Source organism: Larimichthys crocea, chromosome XI (assembly GCF_000972845.2).
Source record: "Larimichthys crocea isolate SSNF chromosome XI, L_crocea_2.0, whole genome shotgun sequence".
NCBI lineage: Eukaryota > Metazoa > Chordata > Actinopteri > Sciaenidae > Larimichthys > Larimichthys crocea.
Window position 1 is genome coordinate 11,379,478 of NC_040021.1, and position 25,802 is coordinate 11,405,279.

At 40.3% G+C, this 25,802-nt stretch overlaps 2 protein-coding genes across 5 annotated transcripts; both read right to left on the reverse strand.

Moving 5' to 3' along the window:
• Positions 1 to 842: 842 nt before the first annotated feature.
• Positions 843 to 19,504, reverse strand: flvcr2b (FLVCR choline and putative heme transporter 2b). 4 transcript variants are annotated; one of them, XM_019270621.2, is made up of 11 exons: positions 18,305 to 19,504; positions 14,592 to 14,733; positions 11,618 to 11,758; positions 10,599 to 10,666; positions 9,916 to 10,019; positions 9,052 to 9,162; positions 7,477 to 7,582; positions 6,283 to 6,394; positions 4,894 to 4,949; positions 3,084 to 3,236; positions 843 to 1,443 (listed from the first exon to the last, which is right to left on the reverse strand). In XM_019270621.2, the coding sequence occupies exons 1-10, from the start codon at positions 18,890 to 18,892 to the stop codon at positions 3,153 to 3,155; spliced, it is 1,512 nt and encodes a 503-aa protein (XP_019126166.1). In that variant the 5' UTR covers positions 18,893 to 19,504; the 3' UTR covers positions 843 to 1,443; positions 3,084 to 3,152. The 4 variants fall into 4 exon arrangements, with proteins under 4 accessions (XP_019126166.1, XP_027139786.1, XP_019126165.1 ...); XM_027283985.1 differs by lacking the exon at positions 18,305 to 19,504 and adding an exon at positions 15,400 to 16,479; XM_019270620.2 differs by lacking the exons at positions 3,084 to 3,236; positions 18,305 to 19,504 and adding an exon at positions 15,400 to 16,508.
• Positions 19,505 to 19,852: 348 nt separating this feature from the next.
• Positions 19,853 to 25,013, reverse strand: batf (basic leucine zipper transcription factor, ATF-like). Its single transcript, XM_010735250.3, has 3 exons — positions 24,653 to 25,013; positions 23,500 to 23,604; positions 19,853 to 20,770 (listed from the first exon to the last, which is right to left on the reverse strand). Exons 1-3 carry the CDS (start codon positions 24,713 to 24,715, stop codon positions 20,564 to 20,566), a joined length of 375 nt encoding a protein of 124 aa, XP_010733552.1. The 5' UTR covers positions 24,716 to 25,013; the 3' UTR covers positions 19,853 to 20,563.
• Between the last annotated feature and the right edge of the window lie 789 nt (positions 25,014 to 25,802).

Genomic DNA, 25,802 nt, shown 5'->3' on the forward strand with positions numbered 1-25,802 from the left:
TGTCACTTCAAGCTCACAGGTGTGATGCACATTTTGTTTTTACCTTTGGCACATAGGATGATGTTATTGTAAAATAAATAAAAATACATTTGTAGACTATTTAAATAATGAAAAAATCCCAATGAAATGAAGTGAAAGTATATGACAAAGTTAAAATCTCAAACACCTGCATTCAAAAGAATTGTGCTGCTGTAAACAGTACTTTCTACACTTTATACTTTATATATGGTTCACTAGTTTCGCTTAAAGAATCCCAACGGGGTGTGGTAGAAAGGACAACACACCCTCCAGAGGGTCACAAGATAACACCGATAAAGGACCAGTGTGGGTTTCGTGTCACCTTGCAGTGTAGTTGCAAATTGCAACCAATTGAACACAGTGTTAAGGGGAGACTACAGTGGTTGCAAAACACATAAAAGGCCCTATTTAGAGCCAGTGTTTGGTTTGTCCACTCTGAGCTGCTGTAGAAACATGGCAGAGTGTCAACAGATCTTACACACTGGACCTTTAACAGGTGAAATGACTGAAACATTACCTATACATACTTGCCAGTTTATTTATTTATTTGCATGTAACTTAATATTCTGATCAATGTGTCATGTAGTGGGTGAGATCACTGCAGTGTGTACCCCAGATCTGACCTGCTGAAAGACAACAACATATTATGTCTGACATAATGTAATGTAATCAGTGGCATCTGTATCATGATAACAGAGTGTCACTGTGACATTCAGTATCGATGTTTTGGGTGTGGTGCATCTTTTAGTCATAGTTTCAACATGAGGTACACAGCCACGTAAGCATGACACCACGTGAAGAAAAGAAACTTTGCCAATCAAAAATGTTTATAACAAAAGGTTTATTTCATGTTAAATAAGTAAACATGAATGATGTTACAAACTGTATCATCAGTATTTTATCCCTTGCTGTGTACTGCGATGGATTAGAAGACACTTCAACATGCCGCTGTATGAATCATTTTAATCGTGTATTCACATGATTCATGTATGCAGTAATAAAATTAGCACTCATTCAAATTCATTGTGGCTATCATACCTACTCATACTTACATACATAATCAACCATACACTTTTAAAATACTGTCAGGTACAATTGTTGAGGTACGAACAAATGTTTCACAGATTTGTCTTGTGGATTTAGTGAGAGCATTTCATGTACAATTACATATAAAACATAATTCCAAACTGTGAATTGTGCATTACAAATAAGATTTAATTGTAGTGATTTATTTTTATTTTTATAAATAGTTAATACAACTCTGTACATTTAACATCTTAAAAGGGAAGTGGGTCCTGACTGTGCTGTTTTAACTCTGTAACAGGAGGGAGATCATGGTCATTTTTTGTATCGTGTGTGTGTCTAAAACTTGGATTCACTGATGATTGAAGTTACAGGCAGGCTCCCGTTGGGGCTGTCAGGTCCCTATCAATCAAAAGAGGCATGTTAATCAAACAGTTTTATGGATTTATGGATTCAAAAACAGCCTTTTGTCGCTGTAGAGTTGAATTGTCCAGCGAGAGACTTCAAATGACCTAACACATATAAACATAACAAATGTTCAGCTAGACATCATAGTACATGTCTGAATTTTGTTGCTTCGGGTTAACGATAGACAATCTATACAATACTTTTTATTTTATTTTAAAGATCTATTTACAATGGGCTAAAACGACCAATTAGAAAACTGAGGCCATTTCTTTAGCTTCAGTGAGGAAACATAACAACATGCTTCTGTGTAGTTATTTGTACTATGCATTCATTAACACCTCCAAATATATTCAGTCCTTGATGAAGAACGACACGTCAGTGATGCTGTGAGCAGAACAAAATTTTAGAGCTCCTAAAGACAAACAACAGAAATAAGAAAACACTCCCATGTGAATGTGTCTTTATCATTATATGGCTATTATCAAATGCATATCAGGTGAATTGGCTATGATGGGATGAATTATTACTCGAGCTTACTTAAACCTGCAGCGCAGAGCTTTTGTCTCCTTTCTCTGGTAGTGACAGTAAATATGTGAAATGCAGTTTTCTGCCATGCTGTAGACTACTCCGTCACTACAGTTGCTCCTGTGGATGCATCATAAGACCTGAGTACTGCGAGTGGCCTTTTGCGAAAAATTCTCCTTAAACAGACCTATGTACCGTTAACAGGCAAACAAAGTAAATTATAAATATTTCTATTATGAATTCTTCATTCATGAAGGTTTTTATAAATGTACCTTGAGCAAATAAAAGCGATTTGAAAATCTATCACGATGTAAACTCTACAGATCGAGCGGGAACTCACGGGTGGAGCGAGAAACACTACTGCACAAATTCAGTGGGCCACATAACCAGAAAGTAAACCATGAAGCTAGTTGTTTGGCTTTGATTGGGAGGAGTAGGTGCCAGTCTATCTCAACTCTGTGGTGGCGAGGGTCGAAGAGACCTATTGCTGCCTTCCTAGACATAATAGATAGCTTGCCGTTGACGTTCCAATCTGCGTAAACAGACATCTGTGTCTCCAGACTAGAACACCTCCATGGGTAAAAACTCTTGGCATATAGTATTTGTGGTGTTATCTTGGGGTTTAAAGTCGATCCACCAGCACGAGTTTGGCAGAATCTGAGACTGACTCAGGCACTTCTGACGTACTTTGAGAGTGTCTCTAATTCTCCTTGGCCAAGCGTCAATAAATAATACAGCATAAGACATCAGAAGCTCCTGAACACCTTCTTCCTTCCTGACCTCACCATTGACCTTTGACTTCAGCTATTTCTCCACAACACCTGGCAGTCATAAGCTTAATCAGCATTGTGTGAACTTGAATAACACATGTTCATTTATATGCAAATGTTCCACGCTGCAGGTTTAAGTTATGTGTTTCAATTAAGATGGAATTTCAACAGATGTAGTTGGAGAAAATCGTAAACTGTAAGAAGAAGTACATAATTGTGTGAATATTACTGAGCATGATTGTAAGGAACAGAGAGACCGAGAGAAGCCATGTTGAACAGTGACAGGTGGAAAGATGTGGCAATTATCGACAGTGTGTGCTGATTGCTCTGTGCTCCTACCTTTGTGCATCTGCGTGTTGAGCTAAGATTTGAGCAGATTTTTTTTTTTTTTTGTGGAAACAGAAAAGTTTATTGATCAGAGTTGAGAGGAGTCTGCGGCTGGGAGATTAGCGCCGTGGCTCCGTAGTCTTGTCCGGACATCTGCCTCTCCGCCTAAAACAACAGCTACTGATCACTTCTCATTCAGCATTTATTGTGTCGTGAGTCTCCAGTCTGGAATGAAGATGCTGCCACAGAATCTGATCTAACAGGCAGTTTTGTAGTTCTTTTATGTTTATATTTTTTTTATAGGTGATTACATTCACTTCAATTACCTTTTAAGTTCCAACACAATCCAATTTGAATGTTACCCTTCAAGGAATACTTTAACATTTTGGGAAATATATTTATTTGTTTCATTTCCAAGAGTTAGAGAAGAAAATTGATACCACTTAGTGCTGGAAGTTGAGTGCTATGTTGCCTTGGTTTAGCTGGATCTGGACCTCTAAATGATGTATTTGGAGTTTGAATTTGGTGACATATAGACGCTGAGTAAGCAGGAGAAGAGTTTATGGCTATTTCCCAGAGGCAGTATGTACCAGCAGGGACTTGAGGAGATATTTATCAAACTTGCAAAAACATTATTGGAAAATAATTTGTTCATTTTTGGCCAGAAATAGGATGACTCTCATATATGGTAACTTCCATGGTAACTTAGCTCAGCCCCCAGCCAAAAACTAGTTTGGCATGTAAACCATATATAAAATGGTAAATTGTTGTTTTTATATGTGAGCTTATCTCCACCGAAAGAGCTTACCCTCACTTCCAGTCTTTATGCCAAGCCAAGCCAATCATCTCCTGGCACTAACTTTGTATCTAACGAACAGATGTGAGAATGGTATCAATCATCTCATCTAACTCTCCAGCAGAAAGCGAATATTTGAACCCTCATGTCAATTCTTCGCCTTGTGTTAGCATTAAATGTGAGTCAGCACTCATCAATGACTTCATCACAGAGTTTGGAGTCTCACCGCTGGCATCAATAACACAGATTTTGTCCATGATATCTTTACCTCCTTTTTTTTGTCACATTCAAACATTCTCTTCATTTGATTAATTTGCACCCTTATTGTTTTCAACTACCTACTCAAAGCAACTAGCCACCCAAGCTTTGGCAAGTTAAGCAATGATGAAATATAAAGAAACGACAGAAAGTAAGACAGGATGAGTTAAGACCAGGGGTGAAATCACAGATACAAACTGTTAGTATCATCAAGCCAAGTTCAATACACTACTAATATATTTGTCAGTTATATAACAGGTAGGTTTGTGCAAGGAGATGCAGTTGGTGTTTTACAACACGCAGACACGTGAGAAAGATGAACGCAGACATGCAGCATGTCACGGACATGCAGGCCGATTCAAGACAACAGCAAAAACAGACACAATAGGGAGCACAGAGTTATTTCTGGAGCAGCTCAAAGCGCACATGTGACTTCGCCTGCATGCTTGCCATGCAAACCTATGACAAGCAAACAAATAACACACGTCACAGCAGACATTTTGACTTGTCACAGTAGGAAAAACACATGTGTTCCTCATAACACTGACAATAACTTTGTCCTGTTCAAACAGTGCTGTGACAGTGGCAGTATATCAAAACCCTGAAACTGAAGCCGCTAAACGGAATTCAGCCAGCTTTCGTTTGGATTATTTACTGTGCTTTTCCTGCCGGGACACATCAAAACGTTCTCTGTGAATAAGACCGCGCTGCTCCCCTCCAATACGACAAAAGAAGCATCACTTTGTTTGTTTAAGCTTCAACACTTACTTCTGCTTTGGCCAACAGGTTCGCGTTTTGTCTCCGTAGATCTGACCTTATTAAGCCTGCAGGGACGTAAAGACAGAACAGGTCAAACCTGTGAGACACACAACTTCTTTCAAACGACTAAAACCTATTTTTAGTTTCCTGCTGCATACAGGAATACACCTAAGAGGTGTGTGCAGATCTTTAGATTTAGATATAAAAGTGATGTAATAAAGGTCACTATCCAGTAGGTGGCTCTTATGTACAGACATATTACTAATGAATAGTGGCTCTCTTAAAGTATTATATACTTTTGAAAATATTTCCAAAGACTGTGCCAACAAATGCAAGAAAATACAGTTTGTCTAACTCAAGTCAGTCTGTCTCATCCTGAAACATTGCATTGCAAACAGCTTAATCATTAATCTCAACCTTCCACTTAAATTTCACAACAAATTATAACCTTTGTAACGGAATATATTACAGAGAGCCGATACTGTGCATGCATTTTGATGAGAGCTTCGCATAGGAATGCACAATGTGGGAGTTCAGTTGTTGTTTTCACCACAAAGATGTTCTTTTTCTTTTATAAACTGCCACGATGCCAACAACGAGAAATCGGCCCATGTGTCTAAACTCTGGGTAAGTTACAAAAGACAGTGAGTCAGTACTCATGACCTTTGGGAGCAGAAAAGTCTTATTCAATAGTCTAGCAGTGTTTGCACAGAGTGTAGCGCTCCAGTGGGTAAAGTATTTTTAAAAAAGCTATACATTGCTCATAAAAACATTAAATGGGCCATTCAAATAGACGAATAGAATAAGTGGCTTTATACTGACTAAAGAATCTCACGTTGAATATCTGAAAACAAACTTGGTAATGTGTGTCAGAGTGCATGTGGAGCCTTTTTTTGACAGCGTGTTGAACACCTGATGCAAAATTTTCCATTACTCAGTCAACAGACAACAAAATGTTTACCGCTCCACCCTCTGACTTAATGAAAAACACTGACTTCTGAGGAGTCTACAGAACAGGAAAATGCCTGTGGTTACACACTGTCTTTTCCTAAACTTCAGTTAAACACAAGCACAGTGTTTTGTTATTATGAAACTCTCTGAAGGTCATGAAAGATTTTCTAAGAAATCTAAACCCTGAGCTGCTCCTGGGATTAAAACGATTTTACTGTAAGGAGGTGACACAATTCTTTGTTAAGAATATGCAACAATGAAAACAAATATCTGTATCATAACACAACCCTGAACGTCACACAGTAATAAATCAACCTCTAACATCCGTAAACTCACAACAGAAATGGTGACAGACAGATCATTCTTATGCATTGCTGTATGTGATATAAAATCGGTGTTTTGCTATGACTCAACGCAGCATATGGCTCAAAGTCAGATAGGTCTTACCTGTCATTATTGTGCCAATTAGAAGAAAGACACAGAGGAAGATGTTTCCTGCCAGCGTGCCAAAGTGGTCGATGATCTTCCCCTGGCAGATAGTGAATATAATGCCAAACACCTGTGCGAGCAGAGCAAAAGCTGATGTTTGCACGCACACAAGCAACCTCACAACTCAACAACAACAATGAAATACAAAACAAATGTGCTTACAATAACTCCCATCACTGTCCAGCTCCAGCTAAGGCCTGTTAGAAACTATGGCCTGCCAGAAGTGGCATCAGTACCTCCTGGAGGGAGGCTGCATTCAGGGGAAGCCTGCAGAGAGCCGCTGTCTGCAGCCAAACTATCCAGGGGAACTCTTTCGTAATCACTGCCTACACACAGATTGTAAATGGTAAACGCATCATGTTTCATTATTGTTGTTCAGTTTTACAGGAATTGCACATGATCTGCAGTACGGTGCTTGTTTTGTCTCGTACTGTGAATTGCAGCTGCCATGTTGCAAATTCGGTGAAACAGGTTCCAGGTCGTCAAGGAACAAACTAATGTGCAGACTTTCAGATGCAAAGTCACATCAGGATTTTAGCATATTTTACTGGAAGGCAATAACTGTACTATTGTGTGAGCTCTGCGTTGTTTTAAAGATTCCATACTGTAGAAAGTGAGATTTGCTTGCCTTTTATGATTACTGTATAAATAACTGAAAGTATCCAAAAGTTCAATTCATAGAGAAATGCCTTTAAATGAGCCATACGGACTTCCCTGTTCTGTCACCAGCCTCAGCTATGTCTGCAGTATGGCCCTAGGGTACAATCTGTCACCTGGTGATGGCTGGGCCGTGCCTCATTCAGAAAACAGTAAGCCAATCAGAAGAGAGGCGTATTAATATTAAGGAGAGGAAATTGCGACACAGAACACTGTGTTCTTACCGGAGTTAACGAGAGAAGCGTGAGGGAGATGTAAAGCTGTACTGAGATGTTCTTTGGTACTTAAAACAACAAATATATTTTTTAAGATATCAAAACACTGTAAAAGTGTAAAATATGGGACCTTTAGTATATGTAAACAGGTCTTCTTGGAAACCTGCATGAAGGCTGAGTAAAATAAGTTTTTTTGTCTATACAACCAGTTAAAACATAAACATGAAGCTTTCATGCTTTGTCTTTGCTGACACACTTTATGTTGAGACCTGAGCTGTACCTGTGCCGAACAGTTGAGGAGTCCTGATGAGGTTCCCTCTGACTCTGGGTACGTCAGCTCAACTGCATACTCAAAGCCCAGAGGCAGGTAGCCCGTCATGAAGAATCTGGACACACACACACACACATAGGAGCACAAAGACACACAGTAAACATTAGTAATGATATATAATCACAACATCTCTAAATTTATCTAAACAGGCTGCACAGGTTTGCTCAGTGACGTGTTTTGCCTCTCCCTCTTCTTAATGAAATTCTTTGTACCAGCTAAATGCCAACGTGTCCTCAGGAATAAAGGTAAGAATATTGCCTTTAGCTTAATGACGGTGATATTGTACAGGAACAACAGATTCTGAAAGCAGAACAATGATATCCGACCATTTTCTCACTCGGTAGCACCATGTCATCCTCCCACTGAAGTGACAACACACTGAACTGAAACACAATAACACAAGCTTCTCACATGGCTACAGCAGCACAACACCTCAGTCAGTAGATGCTTCACCGTACACATTTCTTTGACATTTACGTATGACTCCTCTGCATATAAATATGCTTTGATAACAAAACCGTTAGCCAACAACACATAGAAAAATAGAAATTGTAATTAAAAATATATTTTTTAGGTACTACAATAAGTAAAAATACTTGGGACAATGGCTGTACACACTGGAAGTAAGTTTATCAGCTGTATACCAGGAAATCCAGCAGGAATGTGAAGCTCATTTCGTCTCCATTAACAAATGAAGCTGTGTGTGAGTTATTTGACAATTCAGCCTGAGTCACATGAATGATGTACTCTGTCTGGCGTGCATGCGTGCATGCATGGTATATTATGTAGGTGTGCCTTCACAGAACGGGGAAGCACAATCTGGAAGACCAATCTGTGCTACTGAAGAGGTGTAATGACTTCACAACAGCCACATAAAGGTTAAACTGCGTGTGAAATGAATACTGGAGCTTGTAAAAGATTTGAAAAAACATATATGTAGTCTTGTGGATAATTTTCTAAAATGTGCTGTTTAAGATGATCCCACACACTCAATAATTTTTTATTTTTTTTTAATTTTTTTACATCATTATTACCTCTGCTCTAAACAATATATATACTGAATTTGAATACCAGGTCAATGTGTACAAAGGAAATCTTCACCTTGGGTCTTACTATGTGTAAGGTGTATGTGTGAAAAGTTGATCAAGCCAGAGTTGACAACTAAAGAAACGCGGTTAAAAATTATTGTTGCAAATATCAGAAATATGCCACTTGAAAAAATGACCATAACAGAATTGAGTGGAACAGGGTTGCACAAAATTCCATCTCTGATTTATATTATTTTATAAAACTGCAGTGAAGGAGACACAGCTGCTGTATAAAGAATGTACAAATAGTTAGTCACTTAAACTGAGCTCACTCCAGCTCGGTTACTGAGGATATGATCCATCTTTGAGTATTTTGGTGATTCTGCAGTGAATATACTTCTAGTATATTTTGTCATACACATCAGAAAAAAACATTAAAAATACAGAAATTACATATATTACGTCTATACCAGAAAAAGAATGAATGTAGAAATACCCAAGAGATCCAGCGGTGATGAAGACCACCCAGAGGTGTCCGAGACTGAGTGTAGCAGCATAGACTATCATCCCGACCAGAGACATGAAGTAGACCGCGAGAGTTGTCTGCCTGGAAAAACATGAAAAATGTACAACACTGAACATGAGAATCATAATTATCACGATAAATTCAGAGCATTTCTGCACTTTCTTAGTTATCTTAGTTCAGCCCTGACTGTGGGCTCAGAGCACTGAGCAAAGAGGAGGTTTTCAGGCCCAGGCGAATGCTGATGGGGAACGACACCAGTATGGGCACTTTAACCAACAGCTGGGTGAGCAGACAACATGACTGAGGCAGAGGATAGCAGAGGTGAAGAGACCAACGAGAATGGCGGAATAAATGTTGAAATAAGTATTGATCACAGTGATCATAATAGAGTAGGTGGTAGCATTTCTAAATTCAAAAGGAATCTATTTAAATCTATGTTAAACAGCGTTTGAAAGAAAAACAAAGTCAGGTGGGAGCCAAGATGTTCCTGTATCTGCACATTCCCCCATTTTCATAACAAAAACATCTGTAAATAAGACAGAGGGGGGTTGAGTAAAACCTCCCACAGGGTGGCCACTGCTGTCACTACACAGCCAGAGGGCCCATGAGGCAAAAGGTCAGAAAGATCACTGTTAGAGTCGCTTGCTGCACCTGGATAAACAGACACAGAGCTCCAACAGCCAACATGTAAACGCCAAACAAGATCTTCAGTGAGATTAAAAACTAGATGAAACTAAAACTTGTGTAGCCGCCTGATGTCGGACTTCGGCCTGTCAACGAATCCGTCACATAATAATTCCCTCTCTGTGCATCTTCTTGATTTCCAACACTTACTTGTAGGTTTTAGTTTTGTCCAACCAAATGCCACAGATCAGGGAGCCGACCATCCCTGCAATGACAATAGTGAGGCCAATCCTCCCAGCATTCACCTCTTCTCCCTAAAGAGTGGAACACGGGGCTTAAATTAGTAACCTTATGGCCTAACATACCAAAGAAAGGTGGGGCAGTTTGAAAGGAGGCAGCAAACATCATTTCAAGCTATTTCAGTGAGTTTCTATATGAATCTGCAGTCACATCAAACAATTTGCAGACCTCCTACTGATGGACAGTAAAATTAATTCTTGGCGGCGACCTGTATCGATACTTCAACAACTTCTACTTGCCCCACATTAAATTGTGTTGTGAAATACAAACTCAACCCAAGTGAAAAGTAATCGGCAATGAATGGATGAATGATGTGTCCAGTGAAAACAGGACCTACAATTGTTAGATCTATTACCACAGTGCAGTTTATTGATGTTACGTTACATTATTTCTGGGTGTTGAAAGGTTACAGATGAGACTGCCAATATGTGAAGCTGTGAAGCTTAGTTGCAATACAAAATATAACAACTGAACAAGCTTTTCAAGCCCTGAAATGGAAGTAAAAATTATGGGAAGAATAAACTAGAGTTTTGGAAGTCAACACAGAGGCAGTACTAAAGCAATACAGTATGTACACAGCAGGCAGAACTTACAGGGTAATGCATGATGATCATGCGGTTCAGCAGCGTGCCTACAGCGTAGAAACAACCGACGTTCAAACCTGTGAGTTGAAAAATATCATTAAACGAATTATGAACACCACAAACCACTGGACAAAATATCTTTCAGGAAACTTTTCACTATATTAAGGAAGCAGTGAGCAGCAGGCTTATTTCCTAAACAGAGAGTTGCCACAGACCAATGATTTTTATTTCATTATTTATATATATATGTATATACATATTTTTATCATCAACATCATTTCTGGAAAACTGGTAAGAGAGATTACATAAATGAGCCTGTTCCTTGAACATAACTGGATATTCAGGAACTTCAGCTCAGTTAAACGAACAGCAACAGGTGGAGCCACAGCCTGTAGAGTGAGGATCACAGGTAAATATGAAACCAACACACACACACACACACACGCACACGCACACTCACACTCACACTCACACTAATAATAGTCACATTAATTTTGTCACTGTGACACTGTGAGGTCAAGCAAGGTGAAAAAAGTTTCCCTAAACTGCTCACAGCCGTTTGACACGGTTGTTGTGACTTGTCCGAAAGTAACTCCAAATCCCAGAGTGCTTTCCCTTCATGAAATGTTTGACCTTTGGGTCAATTCGATCATTTGTTAAACATTATCAGACCATAAACAAACTTTGAACCTGTCCAGGATAAACTAACTATTGCTTTTGAATGAGATCTAGTGAGAAGAAACTTTGTTACACTTTAAAAGGGCCTGTGTCAAGGCTTTCTTGGAAACCTTTTGGTGGTTTCCATGCTACTTTAAGAGCTATTATCGGGGATGACTGCTGACTGATGATGTGTTGGAGAATATCTGAATCTGGCAATCATTCTGAGTCAGCTACAGACGGTGCATTATAAATATAGATTTTACATCAACACCCTGTTTTTAAATGATTTTAAAACATTGCTTCATATTGTCTACAAATGGACCTTTCCCCTAGATTTGAAAGAAATAACTAGAAAAGTGATAACCAACCATAAGTGATGATGAGGAGGATGAAGGGCTTGTTGCGGAGCAGCCGGAGGATGGAGGCAGTGTAGGAGTACTGCTCAGGTGAGATGACACGAGCTCTGGCCTGGGCTTGAGTTGGAGGAAGTTTAGGATGCTCCTGGAAGACTAACATGAGGAGAGATTAAAAAATCAATGTTAAAAACAAATAAAAACCATTTCAACACTGTTTAAATAATCTACACAAAAATCAATGAAAGGCAGTTACAATCGAGATTCAACTCTGTTAGGTTCATTGTCACTGGAGGGTATTACAATTTCAATGTGGAAATAAAACCAGTGCATGTAACATTTATTTTATTTAGGGAAGTGTAAGGGGGAATATTGTGTAAGTTTGGGTTTAACTGGCTAAAACAACAGAAGTTGGACATGATGTTTTTTCCTCTTTTCAGAGTGTGGCAAACAAAACTGCACACTTCCTAAATGTCCACCAAATTAATGTCTGAGACGAGCATGGAGCTGTGCCACAGCACAGATGAGAAGTCTTTATTTGTGCAGTGTGTTATCCTGAACATCTGCAAAGATTTCACCTGGAATGGGACACACTGAGACACGATTGGACAGGTCAGCACACGTACAGCGTGCTCAGCACACCTCCACATAATGCATGATGTAGACCCTCATATTCTCGGGGCTGAAGGACAGCCAGTCCTTGACCCAAAAGACGGCTGTCAGTGAGGTCAGTCACTCTCCTAAGCACGTGCCTTCAGACCATATGGGGAAACACAGATGTCTATCTTTGTGGTTCTTGGAGCTGAGCCAGCCTTTTCTCCCCCACAAGCAAACCCTGAGGCTTTGTGTTCGGTAACCAATTCACACCAACCCTAAGAAACATACCTGCTCTTTGAGACAGCTGCTCTGACAGCACATGAAGAAACTTAAGTTTAAAAGGTCTCATCTATGTTTTACTACATTCACTGTAATTTAAAAGGAAACATAAAGTTTTATTTAACTGCTTAAAATAATTTATCATCTTTTTTTTTTAACAGGGATTCCCCATATTCAGTCAACCAGATCCAGTCACGTTATGTCTTTTTGCAGACTTTCTCTGTGGTTAACTTTGGCCGTCAATTTGTTTAGAGGAAAGCAGCAGCCAAACTTCTTCTCTCACCTCTCTTTGCACACAGTTTATGCAAATCCAGGGACTTTGTCTGCCCTGCTGACTCACAGGCCTGTTGCAGGGCTACAGATGGCCCGGCCAGCAGGACAACCCTCACACATGGCATCTTGCATGTATGTGTGAGGGTGTGCTATGTGTGTGAGTATATGTGTCATATCATGAAACTACTGTGACCAACTGGTGTAAATGATCTCGCTGGAGTAACCAAGAACAGCATAAGTCAAGCCGCTCAATACCATCTGTCACGTGACAGAAAGTGAGGAAAGTCTGTACATCCTGTACAGAATCAGCACCATGAGTTATATGATGTGGGTGAATTCAGACTCTTTATCTCCAGTATATCTATATCTATATATATCTTTTAAGTGCACTGTTGTTTATATAACATGAAATATATCATCATATATAGAAAATAAGAAAAAAAAAAAGGGAAAATATAGAGTTTTACCTCTTCATGCATCTATGATTATTAAAATGAAACCGTCCGAGATAGGGAAAATCCCTCTTTGATTAAGGCTGCAACTCATAGACGTGCACACTGGGTTGAGGGCAGCAAGTACTTAGCGTTGAAGGAACGCCACTGAAATAAATCATCAACCAGGCTCAGAAAAGTAAACTTCCAAGAATGAGCTAATCATCAACCAGGCTCAGAAAAGTAAACTTCCAAGAATGAGCTGAACTCTACTTTATTAACAACAGGAGACTGAAAATACTTACAGCACTGACAGTTTAGTCTGAATCTTGTACTTGGTGCTACTATGGAATGCCGTCACAAGCATCCTTTGTGATTCTGAATGCAGTACGTTTACAGACGCCCCCACCCTCCGCCTGCCCGGACAGGACAAGAGCTTTTTCATCCAACTTGCTCCTCTGACAACGACCCAACAAAGTGTTCTCTATAGAAACGTACTACATACCTCCCCTCTTGATGACACAGCATACAGTTCTAGTTTTTTTTGCAATTGCTGTGAGTTATAAACATGCAATGAAACATAGAAAGTGAGGTCTCATATAAAGGGAACAGAAGGAAGAAGACAAAGAGGGTCAAAATGCAGGGATAGCAGATGTAAACCAGAAAACTAAGCATTTTCCTGACAGCTCATATCCTGTTTGTCATGTGAATTCACACCATGACCTTCTACCAGAAAATGTTCAGTCCTTCTGTGATTTTGTGCCCATTTTGTGACTTCTCCTGTCCTTACTTGTACCACAATAGTATCTTTTTTTGTCAATCTCCCCTCCAGGGGATATTTTGTGTTGGTGCAAACATACAAGTCAGCACTTTTACCACTGACCTGAGTGAAAAAGGCAGAGACAATACACATTAAAAACAGCGGGAGTATGTTTATGAGGGAAAGCAGAAAAGCTTTGTGACTCAGGTGATGACACATGTTGAAATAATCATTACTTAATAATCATAATCATTTTACTCACTTGGCTGCCTCACTGACCACTTCACCTCTTTCCATTCATAAAAAGGCATTGGTTACACGGTCCAGTAATTTTGAGATTGTATTTAAATACAGTTAATCTACATTTTATGTAAATTCAAAAACTGCCTATGCTGCAAAAAAAACATATTTCATGGTGCCTATCCATGCAGAAAGTTTCAGTTTATCTGCGGAGGTTTTAGCATGTCTAGTTCTGAGAATACTGCCGGCACTCAAACGTGACGGAAGTGGGAGAAGTTGGCAGAAATTACATTTGAAAACCCGCTCACCATCATGTTACTCCAGAAAACCATGTTACTCTGAATAATACACAGACTTTGATATTATCTGCTTTCGTTGGACATCATCGTTGCTACATGACAGATCTTACCAAAGACAACAAGGATGAAGAGGAATGTCGCCACTCCTGCTGTGATGTAGAACATAATGCTGATGTGGTGAGCCAGCTCATCCATGTCGTCCACATTCGGCACCAAGATAGGAGGCACGAGGAACCCAATGGCGATACCCAGCTAAGGCGATGAACACATAAAACACACAAAAAAAACAGTTCAGAAGTGAACACATCAAGTGCTACATTATTGAAGCAAATCAAGGCCTTAAAAACATATAGGTTTTTACCTTTAACCCCATAGTTGCAACTTGTTCTAAATCTCATAGAGACATGATGACTGAAAGGTGACACAACATGTGTATTTAGAGGCTATTATTGCTTGTTTTGACACCACTTGAAGTATATAATATAGTAACTGAATAATATTTATTGGTTTAAACAGTGTTATCTACAGTATGTGACAGTACATACATACAGTTGGCTCACATCTTGCTTGTTAGATTTTAACTATTCAAATGAATTATTTGAAATACTTCAGTATCACTCATCCGAAACTGAAAACAGCATCTATGTCATCTGAATAATGCCACACAGCACTTCACAATTGGGAAAGAGTGTTTCTACATTTAAACGGATAAGCAGACAAAGTATGCTGAGAAGGTTTCAGCGAACAGTTAACACAATTTTCTCAGGACTCTCGCACCAGGACACTAGAAGGCTTATGTGACTCTGGCATCCAGTGTAGCCCTGCATATTCTACAAACAGATGCCAGACAACCGCGCTATGTGGAGCCTGCTGCAGAAAAAGAAATTAAATTGTGATTAATTTGATATTCAGACAAACCTGGTTACCCAGAACTCCGATGGAACAAGCAGTGGAAACCTCTTCCTCTCCAAACCACACTGAGGCAAGGTAAGAAGGAATACCAAGGACAAACACAGTGGCTACTGAGCACATAAACTGGCCAAAAAAGGTGACTGAGAACATATTGGGATTGGCGCTACCAATTTTTATCCAAGCACCAATGCAGTTGAAGGCTGACCCAACGAGGACAACATCCCGGATTCCTCTATTGTCCAGAAGCCACAGGACTGGCATAATAAGTGGGATGTAAGTGAGAAGGTAAATCATGGCCAACCAGTCGATAGCCAGAGAGTCAATGTTGTAGAAGCGCATAAATATGTTGCTAATAATGCCGTACTGAAGCCACATGAAGGCATTGCTGGCTGAGACGGCACTGAAGAGAAAAAGCATAATCCAGCGACGATGGTAAAGTTTGGTCTCAGCCTTGGGGACCAGCTTTGCCTGGTCACCGTGTAAAGCCTCAACGTCTAACCGTGAACCAACAGAGATGGCTCTGCCGAAAGGTCCCGGACTCCACTGCAGTGAACCGAGGCCCGGAGCCGGATTCTTTGCAGCCTCAGACCACGGCCACTCTTCAGCACAGAGTTCAGAGTTTAAGGTATTGTTTTGTGGCATTTTAACTGTCCCAAAGTGAGCCACTGAAGCGTGAGAGGTGGGGGTCTTTCAGAGCGTTTGTCCTCAACAGCTTTCTGTCCTGTGTGCAAACTGCCCGTTGCAGAGAGATGGTTTTCTCAGAGATGCCTAGGAGCAAGCACAGCTGTAGTAGAGTCCATTCACAACTCATTGCGTATATCAGTCCTGTCATGTGATGTTAATATAGGAAATCCTCCAATTCTACCTAAACCACTCCTACCAACTCAGACCTTGTATTGTCTCTTTAGTTAACAGTGCAAATAACAGCGAGAAAAGAAGATTTGAGGGTTAATAGGTCTTTGTTATTGATCACCTGTAAAAATACCTGTACTGTTAAAGATAATACATAGGATGTTCTTTTCCTCAGATTATGCATGCTGTTGACTATAGACTTTGATTCATATGTTTATAAGATCAGAACTTTCCTAATTGAAATTATTATATATTCAAGCCTTTGGAAACACAGAAAATGATAAGACACTGACGTAGCAATAGAGCCTGCAATGTGACGTCTTTAAGATATGACACAGACGTAGTCAAAGTCTATTACACAGACTTATATTGCTTCTTGAAGATATGATGGGTAAAGATATGATGAAATGCACTGATATAATAAAGCAATTTGACAACCAAATTGGTGCTAAACTCGTACGGACGCCGGATATTTAGGAGAGTCAATTATAAAGTATGTAAAAGCTGTTTGTTGTGCACAAATGATGCAAAAAATGCTTCTGATATTAAGAAAATAACCTGACATGCCCACTGGCTTTGTACAGTTGTCAGAAGAAAGTGAAGTGAAGACTAAAGCATTGAAGACGAAAAGACTGCAAGTTAAAAGACATCCTCATTAGAAGTATCCCAGCAAGTTTGTCTTTACTGCATCCAAAAGCCCAGCTCGTACTTTGGGATACACACAGCACATTTTCCAGCACGAAGTGATGACTTTACACTGACATTTACTGTGCTGTACTGTTAATGTACTGACTCAAGTGTTGTTTGTTCAAAGTCTTAAAGTGTTAAATCTGATGCTTGTGATCTTATATTAACAGAGGCACGATGCTGGTCTTGGCACTCCTGTCTGCTTATTTGGCTGCTCATGTGGATTTTACAATGTCCATGCTGCTACTAATTTAGATGAACAGAATACAACAATAGAGCAGCACACAAACGGTTACACTGGGTGGATACATTTTCATAAAAGGTCAAATAAATTTCATATATGTGAAGAATTTTGTGTTTTTTTAATGTCAAAAAAACAATTTGTGCATTACATCTGTGTGTATTTACAACTTTGATCTGTTCTAGTCTCTATTTTTTAGTAACTTCAGGCCTGAAGTACTGTATCTTTATCAGTTTTAGCCAACTATAATGCCCTCTTTGTGTCTAACCAAGAAATCTCTGAATAAACTGTAATACACAGCTCTCCTTTGGGTGATCTTTGGACCAGGGCTGTTCCAAAATATGTGGAACAGCTTTTCAGAGAACTTACTGTAATAGCATCCAAACTTACTCACAGCTGCAAGTAATTCGTTTTCAGTGTAACACGGGACATAGTGGTAAACTAGATTAATATTTTCTTTTTATTGTTCCCTATTTCTTTAGGACACACTCTACATTGAATTAGGAATTGTTCCTTTGCTGCCTTTTAACTAGTTATTGTATTTGTGATTTATATTTATTTGGATTAGGTTGTTTTATTCAAACATATTATTAAAAGATTTGTTTTACTTGTCTTACACTTTCTGTGGTTAATATTGTAGCTGAGTGGCAAGTAAATAAACTTGACTTAACATGTTTAAAGGTCATGTTTGAGGAACAGAGATGTGTTTCGTGCTTACGAATGATCAGTGACTTGGAGTTTTCTTCCTTCGTGTATAGACCATGATTACTGCAGCTGTTTGTCTTCATCTGTCACTGATATCATTTCTCTGACATTGACAGTGAGCTTGAATATCTGAAAAGTTATACATGGTACATAGTGGTTATGGTTCGTCTTGCATGTTGGCTCACTGTATATTGCTCCCATTCATTCTCTCACATTCTCAGCAGGCAATGTTGTGACTTGAGCGCGCAGGAGATGCTCTGTGGTCGCCTGTGTGCGCGTAATTACGCACGTGTGCCAAAGAGATGTGGGGCTGTCCATATGATCAGTGATTAGTTATAGAGCTATTAGTTTGAATCATGATGAAGTAGGCAAATAGATAACTTTATCTAGTTATTGACTAAAGCACAGTGTTGTTTCACAGCCTACCTGATTCCCAAAGACTCCGATGGAGCAGGCGGTGGACACTTCCTCTGAACCGAACCACACTGAAGCGATTCTCGACGGCATCCCGAGGATGAACACCTGCGCGAACGAGCAGCAGAACTGTCCCAGAAAGGTGACGGCGAACAGGTTGGGTCTAACGCTGGCCACTTTGATCCACGTCCCCGCACAGTTTAGAGCTGTGGCCACAAGCGCGATGACCCGGAGCCCCTTTTTGTCCAGCAGCCAGGTCACCGGGAAGATTAAGGGAATGTAAGTCAGCATGTAGATCATAGACATCCAGTCTATGGTGAAGGCGTCCACGTTGTAGAACTTCATGAAAATGTTGCCGATGATGCCGTACTGTATCCATTGGAAGGAGTTGCAGAGTGAATAGGAGCTGAACAGGAGGACAATCATCCAGCGTCGCTTGTACAGGCGGGTGGGTTGTAGCGTTTCTTGACCGTCCAGCGGAGCCTGATCGCCGGCGCACTGCGCCGCCTCACCCGCCTCCAGCTTGACATGGTCCTCCAAGTCTGCCTTGATCTGTTCCCCGTTTAGTTTACCATCTCCTAACGATTGTTTCTCGCCCATATTAAACTATTCAATATACTCATGGAGTATAAAGTTTAACAACTATATTGTGGTTAAATAACTAAGTGAGAGTCGTCCTGTTTCATGTGTGAACACTAAACAATCCAGCGCGCCACGGTAACGACAGTCAGTCCTACGACTTCATGTTTTCCGCTACAAAAGGAGAAGTTCAGACATATGTTTGAGTCTGTATCGGAATAGTTATTAAACAAGTAGTGAAGGCTTTAACAACTTCCAGTTTGTGCGGCACTCTCGGCACCATAAATTCATTTACCTCCCCCGGGTTGAAGTGAGTTCAAGTAGCCGCCCAAAGTTTGTACAATAAAAATCTAATTTAAAGTCACAGATAATTTTATGTATGTATATTATCCTGCCTTTCAGGTCGACTTTATCCGAGTGTTAACACGTGTAGGAGTGCCTCATATGACCCTCCACCCGGACATAAAACCCGCTTTGGGATCTTGAAACAAGTTGGTCAACACAAGCACAAGGGCGGAGTTACATTTACTGTTCTTTGTGTTATCGGAGCAGTCTGTAACGCGGAGATATCTCAAAAAGTTTGTAAAAACGCCTGTAAATGTGTGCATTGTCTACTCTGAGATAATGCCTGTTGTTGGAAATGTAGGCTAGAATATGCCTGTAATAACTTCATACAGCCTCCTAAAGATATTTAGAGCAGATCGTGTGTTTTAGCCTCTTATCTAATAATACTGACAATAAAATGTGTATAAAAAGAATGAATGACATGAAAGCCCCAGTTGTGTTCAAGGACAAAGGTTAATTCATACCCACACAGAACGATTCAGGCTATGAATGATTATTTTTGTGCTTTACAACATAAGCTACAGAAGCTCCACCTCTCATGATGGTGAACAGCGCCATCTAGGGCTCATTAAAAGAATAAAACAAGTTCAGACTTTACACATTGCATTGCATGAAGATAAGAAATATCTCTGGAGGTCAGAAACAAGTACCTAAAAGGCATCACATTTAATAAATATCTCTGCTGGGTCTTCTTCACACACCAGCATTATCACCAGTACACAAGTCAAGACCCTTTCTTTGAATTCCCACTCTTCACTGTCAGCTGTTTCTTTTTGGTACATCAAAACCTTTTTTTTTTCCTTCTTTTTTTTTTTTATAGGATCTTGACTTTACATTCTTGTTTGTCCACAATCAAATCTGTCAAAAATCTCCTGAGCATTATCGATCTACATTTACACAATGAAACACATGAATAAACACTAAGAAACTCTAAACATGACAGGATGACAGAGGTGCTCTCCATGACACTAAAAATAAGCCATTTACAAAAATACTGTGTCATATGAATCACATGAACATACAGTAAGTTGTTTTTTGTTCTTTCTCCCAATGTAAACATAGACTGGGTGACAATTCTACTTATCGAGCCGTTTAAGTTCACAGACAGATCACTGATATTAATCAGATAAAAGCAAAGAGGTGAGCAGAAGCAAAATAAATAGTTTTGAATACTTCATGTTACAGTTTGGGTTCCATACTGTCATTGTCTGGCCCGTCACGTTACTCCTTGATCGGTTTTGAACAACGGTTAACATTTATAGACACATCTCCGGTCAGTCTTTCTCTCCATTGAGGTCAGTCATCTGTTCACAGCACGTCTTTCGGCCGTCTCAGTAGTCATGCAGGTCAGTGCTGGTAGTGTGGTACAGTGATGTGCTGGTGGTGGTAGCTGCTGTGATGAGGAGGGTAGAGGAGGTCGGGGGTCTGAGGAGTCAGGCCGGCGCACATTGGTTCATGGCTGCTCAGCACGGACGACAGATACTTGACCTCTTCGGTCAGCTGCTTCACCTCCTTCCTCAGGGCAGCGTTTTCCTTCTCCAGGTTCTCACTCTCCTGGGAAACACACAGGAACAAGATGTGTGAGTGGCTTTTATTACTTATAAAAGTGGTTGTACTGTCCGATTGGAAGCCATAAAAGTGATACTATTCAACTGTCATCAAAGAAAAGCCAAGTATGCAGCATTAAATCCTGTTTTCATACAGTTGTTTAACCTTTTTTTGCTCCTCAGAGGTTGAATACTACATTCCCTGACATTTAACCCTCTGGCATCTTATGAATGGCCCTGTGGACCTTGAAGAACAATATAACACCATTGTGATGGTGACATTTGTGGTTTTGAGTAGTTTCCACAGCAACTACTAGGATAATTTGCCATGAACTGTGGTACACGCATACCCCCTTCAGCATAATTGAATAATTTGGTGATCTTTTCTTCTACCAAATACAAAACTAATGACATCCCCAACAGTGCCAGGTAGCAATGTTAGCATGCACTAAAATGTGATGGTGAACTATGACTTATAAGAGTTAGCATGTTAGCATAGCCACCTGTAAGCATGCATGGCATTAGCTGCCTAGCATGGCTGGAGGCTATTTCTCTAAACTCATGGCAGGCATCAGTTTCCAGTCAGTTCAGTAGGTGTGAACCAACACGTAGACACTACTCGCTTGAATCTTCCGTGAGATAGGTTATCTGTGGTGGCAACACGTCTACTTAGTGCTTTCGACCACATATTATCATCCAACAAAAACGGAATGTTGCACGTGAAGTTATCTGTAATGGGCTGTCTATCTCCAGCATCTGCAAGTCGCTATCGTATTCGGTATCGGTATTCTTTGGAAAATAGTTGTACGTGATGTGGGCTAAATGTACATTCGCTGCTTCTTTTTGTTTTGTTTCCAGATACAAGTTTCGAGAAAACCAGATGAAATCATGAATTGTTTAAGTAATAAAACTAGATGATTATGGTTGTGATTTTTTAATCTACTCAACTTGTTTTTCTTGAATAAGGACAAATGTTCGCTTGGGAGTAAAACATTAAAAATTGCCTACAGTAGTGAAGCCCATTCATACCGATTCAAACATCAAACATCACAATATAAACTGCCTGCAGCTCACTAAACACCACAATCTGAAAAGTTGCCATTCAGATACTTTTGGATGATGTAAGAACATTTTCCAAAACAAGCTCTTGTGTCTCGTATCTTTCGTAGTGATCATCAACTTTGAGATAATATAAGTAGAGCAAACTCTACGTCAAAATGTTTTTTTTCTTTAATGTGGGAACAGCAGGGGAGAAATCTTCCACTCTAATGAAAAGGTCATCACACCGTGGCCGAAAGATCACAATACTGAGCTATGGGTCCTTACTGTCACAGAACCTTTGGGCAAACCCCTTCACTTGCGTCACTTAGCCAAATACAGCCCACTGCTATCAGCGCTTTACAAGAAGTGACTGCCTTTTTCTCCCCTCCTGCCCACGACATACAATTTCAAGCTCATTTACACAGAAGAAAAAAATACTACTGAAGAAACAGGAAATAAGCCACTGTGTCATAGAGAGGGAAAATTCGCCTTCCTGTTTATCTAGTGAGACGATGAAAGCAAAACCACAAAATATACTCTGTGGTCCTCTGGTGTTCTCTCAGGCAGGGTTTAAAGGCATGGTTAATATACACCATTATTCACAGAAACGATCCTCATCACATCGATGAATCTACTACTGCCTACAGTGTGGCTTTTCTGAACGTTAAAATCTCTCCAGTTCATCTGATGAAGTTCACAGAAGCTGCTGTGAAAAACGTCACGGTGACATAGTACAGTACAGCGCAAAACGATCTCGGCCTGAACGAGGAAGTCACACAGAGAGTGAATATGTGGTCAGTGTGCTCAAATGTGTGCTGAGGTAAGAAGTGTCAGCGTGTAGAGTTACTGCAGGTAATAAAGCATTCAAAAGACAATCACTGTTGCATACGCAGGTTTGGGGGGGGATTTGAAAAGCAAGTCCAGATGTTCAGAAAAAAAGCCCCACTTTGACACTTTAGCTAATGAATATCATCCTGTGCCAAGTCAAACAAGTAAAAGCTGAAATGACAGCGCGATCCCCTGCATTAAATGAGCTGCATTAAAAAAGAACAATGGGGGGCGACGAGCAAAGCGTCTGGCCTGTATCGTATTCAGCGTTGCAGTCTCTGGTGTTGGATTCTGCTGCAAAAGGGAGTGATTGCCCACACGTGCTAATTTATTCCTTAAGCTTCTGCAAACACACAGAAGAGCGTCCAAGTGTGCAGCCCAACAGAAGCCATGACACATTCGCCACATGGTCAGGTAGCATTTTGTAAATATAGTACAAACCCATTCCCTCAGGCTTGAACGTGCTGCATGCGCACTTAGAAAGAGACAGTAACTGTAATACATGTCCATATATCGTGGAGTTAGATTGGAAATTGATCATCTAGTAAAGCCTTCAATACCTTTTATCATTATTCATGCGAATTTCACTAAAGCTGTATCTCCTAAATCAGTGTGTAGCTATGATATATAATCTTACTTTAAGCAGCATAGTAGAATAAGGCAAGAAGTTTGGCTTGTGTACAGAGTAATCCTTCACTTTCCATCTTTGACCTCCCCCCCAAAGTAAAGTAAACACTGTTTACACTCTACATCTAACACCATGTGTTCTCTTCTCTTTTCTTCCTCATGTCTTTGGCAAATGTCTCAAGAAGCTTTTCGATGTATGAGCATGAGAGCGGTGTGTGTTGCAGAGAAAAGTCTCCTCACCAAATGTAGGCTGTCAGCTTTCTGAGTTTGCCTCATCCTGCTCTTTTGAGCAGCGATCCGGTTCTTCTCCCGCCTCATCACCTTCTTTGCATCGTCTGAGGAGCTCTGAGAAGATACAGATGCCGACAGTTCAATGTGTGTGCACAGCGACATAAAGATCAAGTGGCAAACTGCACTTACAGAGTTTCCTGTACCTGAAAGAGTGAATTTGTTGATTAAGATCAGACTGTCACTGGCTCCTGCTGGTGGGTTTACAAGCGTAATGGAAGTGTTATCTGTTTTAATGACAGTTTGACAGAAGATGGGCTCAACTTAACAGTTATTGTGAAGGGCAGGGTCGGGGAGGGGCTGAGTCATCCGTTAGGTATAACGCACACCCTGTTTCGTGTCCTGAGCCCTCGATTTTCTTGGTATCGTAATAACTAATCTCATTTCAAAAAGCTGAGTCAGTTGTACATCAAAGAGGAAACAAATTAATGATCTAACGTCCGTTAACGCATTCTTGAAAATACCCCCAAACAACTCATCCTGCTGTGAAGTGCTTTATCATATCAAGTGAGGCTTCCATCTTCTAACATGTGTAACAAGCAAACAGCATTTGAATGTTTTATCACCACATTGCTCTTGAGCAACAATGTGCTAGAATACCAGCACACGTGAAACCAGACGGCAGTGAGGATGATGAGTCTCACATGCACAGAAACAGAACGTACTGTGTTTGGTGTCTGTTCCTGACAGCTCTCAAATCATTCACAGTTTGAAGACTTGCAAAAAAAATTAAAAACCCACTAACAACAAAGGATTCCCAACTGCTTGGATAAGTGATAAACATTTTGCATTTCACAAAAGCACTACACTTGAAAGCGAGTCATGCCTGCAGCCCATGTGTGCAAGTGAAACACCCCGAGAAGCTGTGAAAAAAAAAGACAGCAAAGGCAGAGCTCGTGTCTCTTTGGTTGTTGCTGCCACACTAAACATGCATCAACACACGCTGCATCCAATCAAATCAATCAGAGATTTAAGAGAGAGATGTAGCATTTTAATACACATGACTTGTGATTAAAATGAACGTCTATAGATCCCCAGTGAGAATAGGATGTAAGAACATAAACTGAGCACATAATTTAGAAAGTACACGGAGGTACACACTTACCGGTCTGCTTCCAGGAGATGGGGACTTGTAACTTGTGTCATTGCTGTCAGAGCCCTGAGCCATAGCCAACCGTGGCGACTGAAACCGTGTGTCTTTGTCCACTTCTGCTTTGTGTTTTTGAGTATGTGTGTGTGTGCGGTATGAGTGTGTATGTTGGTGACGGATAGAGAAAGAGAGAGAGAGAGAGAAAGAAAGAAAGAAAGAGAGAGAGAGAGTCTGTGTAGCAGAACGAGTGCTGAGAAGAACTTGGCTTAATGAGTCTCTTTCTTCCCTCTTTTCTTTCACTCCTCCTTCTCTTTCACTCTCTCGCTCATGCTCTCTTCCTTTATCTCTCTCTCTCTCTCTCTCTCTCTCTCTCTCTCTCTCTCTGACACACATACACAGTGAGACTCGCTGCCTAATTAGCTGTATCTGATGTGGCTTCTGGTAAGAATCTGGGTAAGTTGCATTAGACTGGAAGTCACATGTCTGATGGAAAGTTAAAGCACATAAGGTAATCTTGTAAACTCCAGAAAAACAACACACTGAAGGTTATAGTTACAATTTGAATAAACATGGGTGGATATTGGCAAGCTCAGAAAAAAAGTTTTTTTAAGACTTAACCACTTGACCACATGTCAAATAAATAAATATTTGTTTTTGTAGAAATTAATGTTTGGTAGCAACATGTTTAAATTTAATGGAAGAAAAATGAGACACAATATAACCTTCCTGCACGTGTTATTATGTGTGTGTCGGGGGGTGGTCGTGGGGTATGTCTGGTGACAATGTGGTAGGCAACCATCATGGGTATTCCCTCTTCCTCTTTTTTTTAGCAGCCACATATGATATCATGTTTCGACCTAATCCTCAAGAGACGGCGCATCCTAAAACTCCACATGGACGACTGCCTCGTAAGTATTTACACATGCTTCATGGTAATTTCCAGAACAGCACCACGCTTTCCTTGCCTTGCCGGTGTGTCACCAGCTGCAATAAGGTGAAGCAATGTCGAAGGCCTTGGGCATTGAGAAATGCCCAAGGGGCTCCCCAAACCCCCACCTTGAGTTCCCTCTTTCACGCTTTATGACTCTGAAGATGTGGGGAATCTTCAAGAAAATGTACATTTTGAGGAGGTTGAATTAACTGAATGTACAAAGTCGTCTGAAGG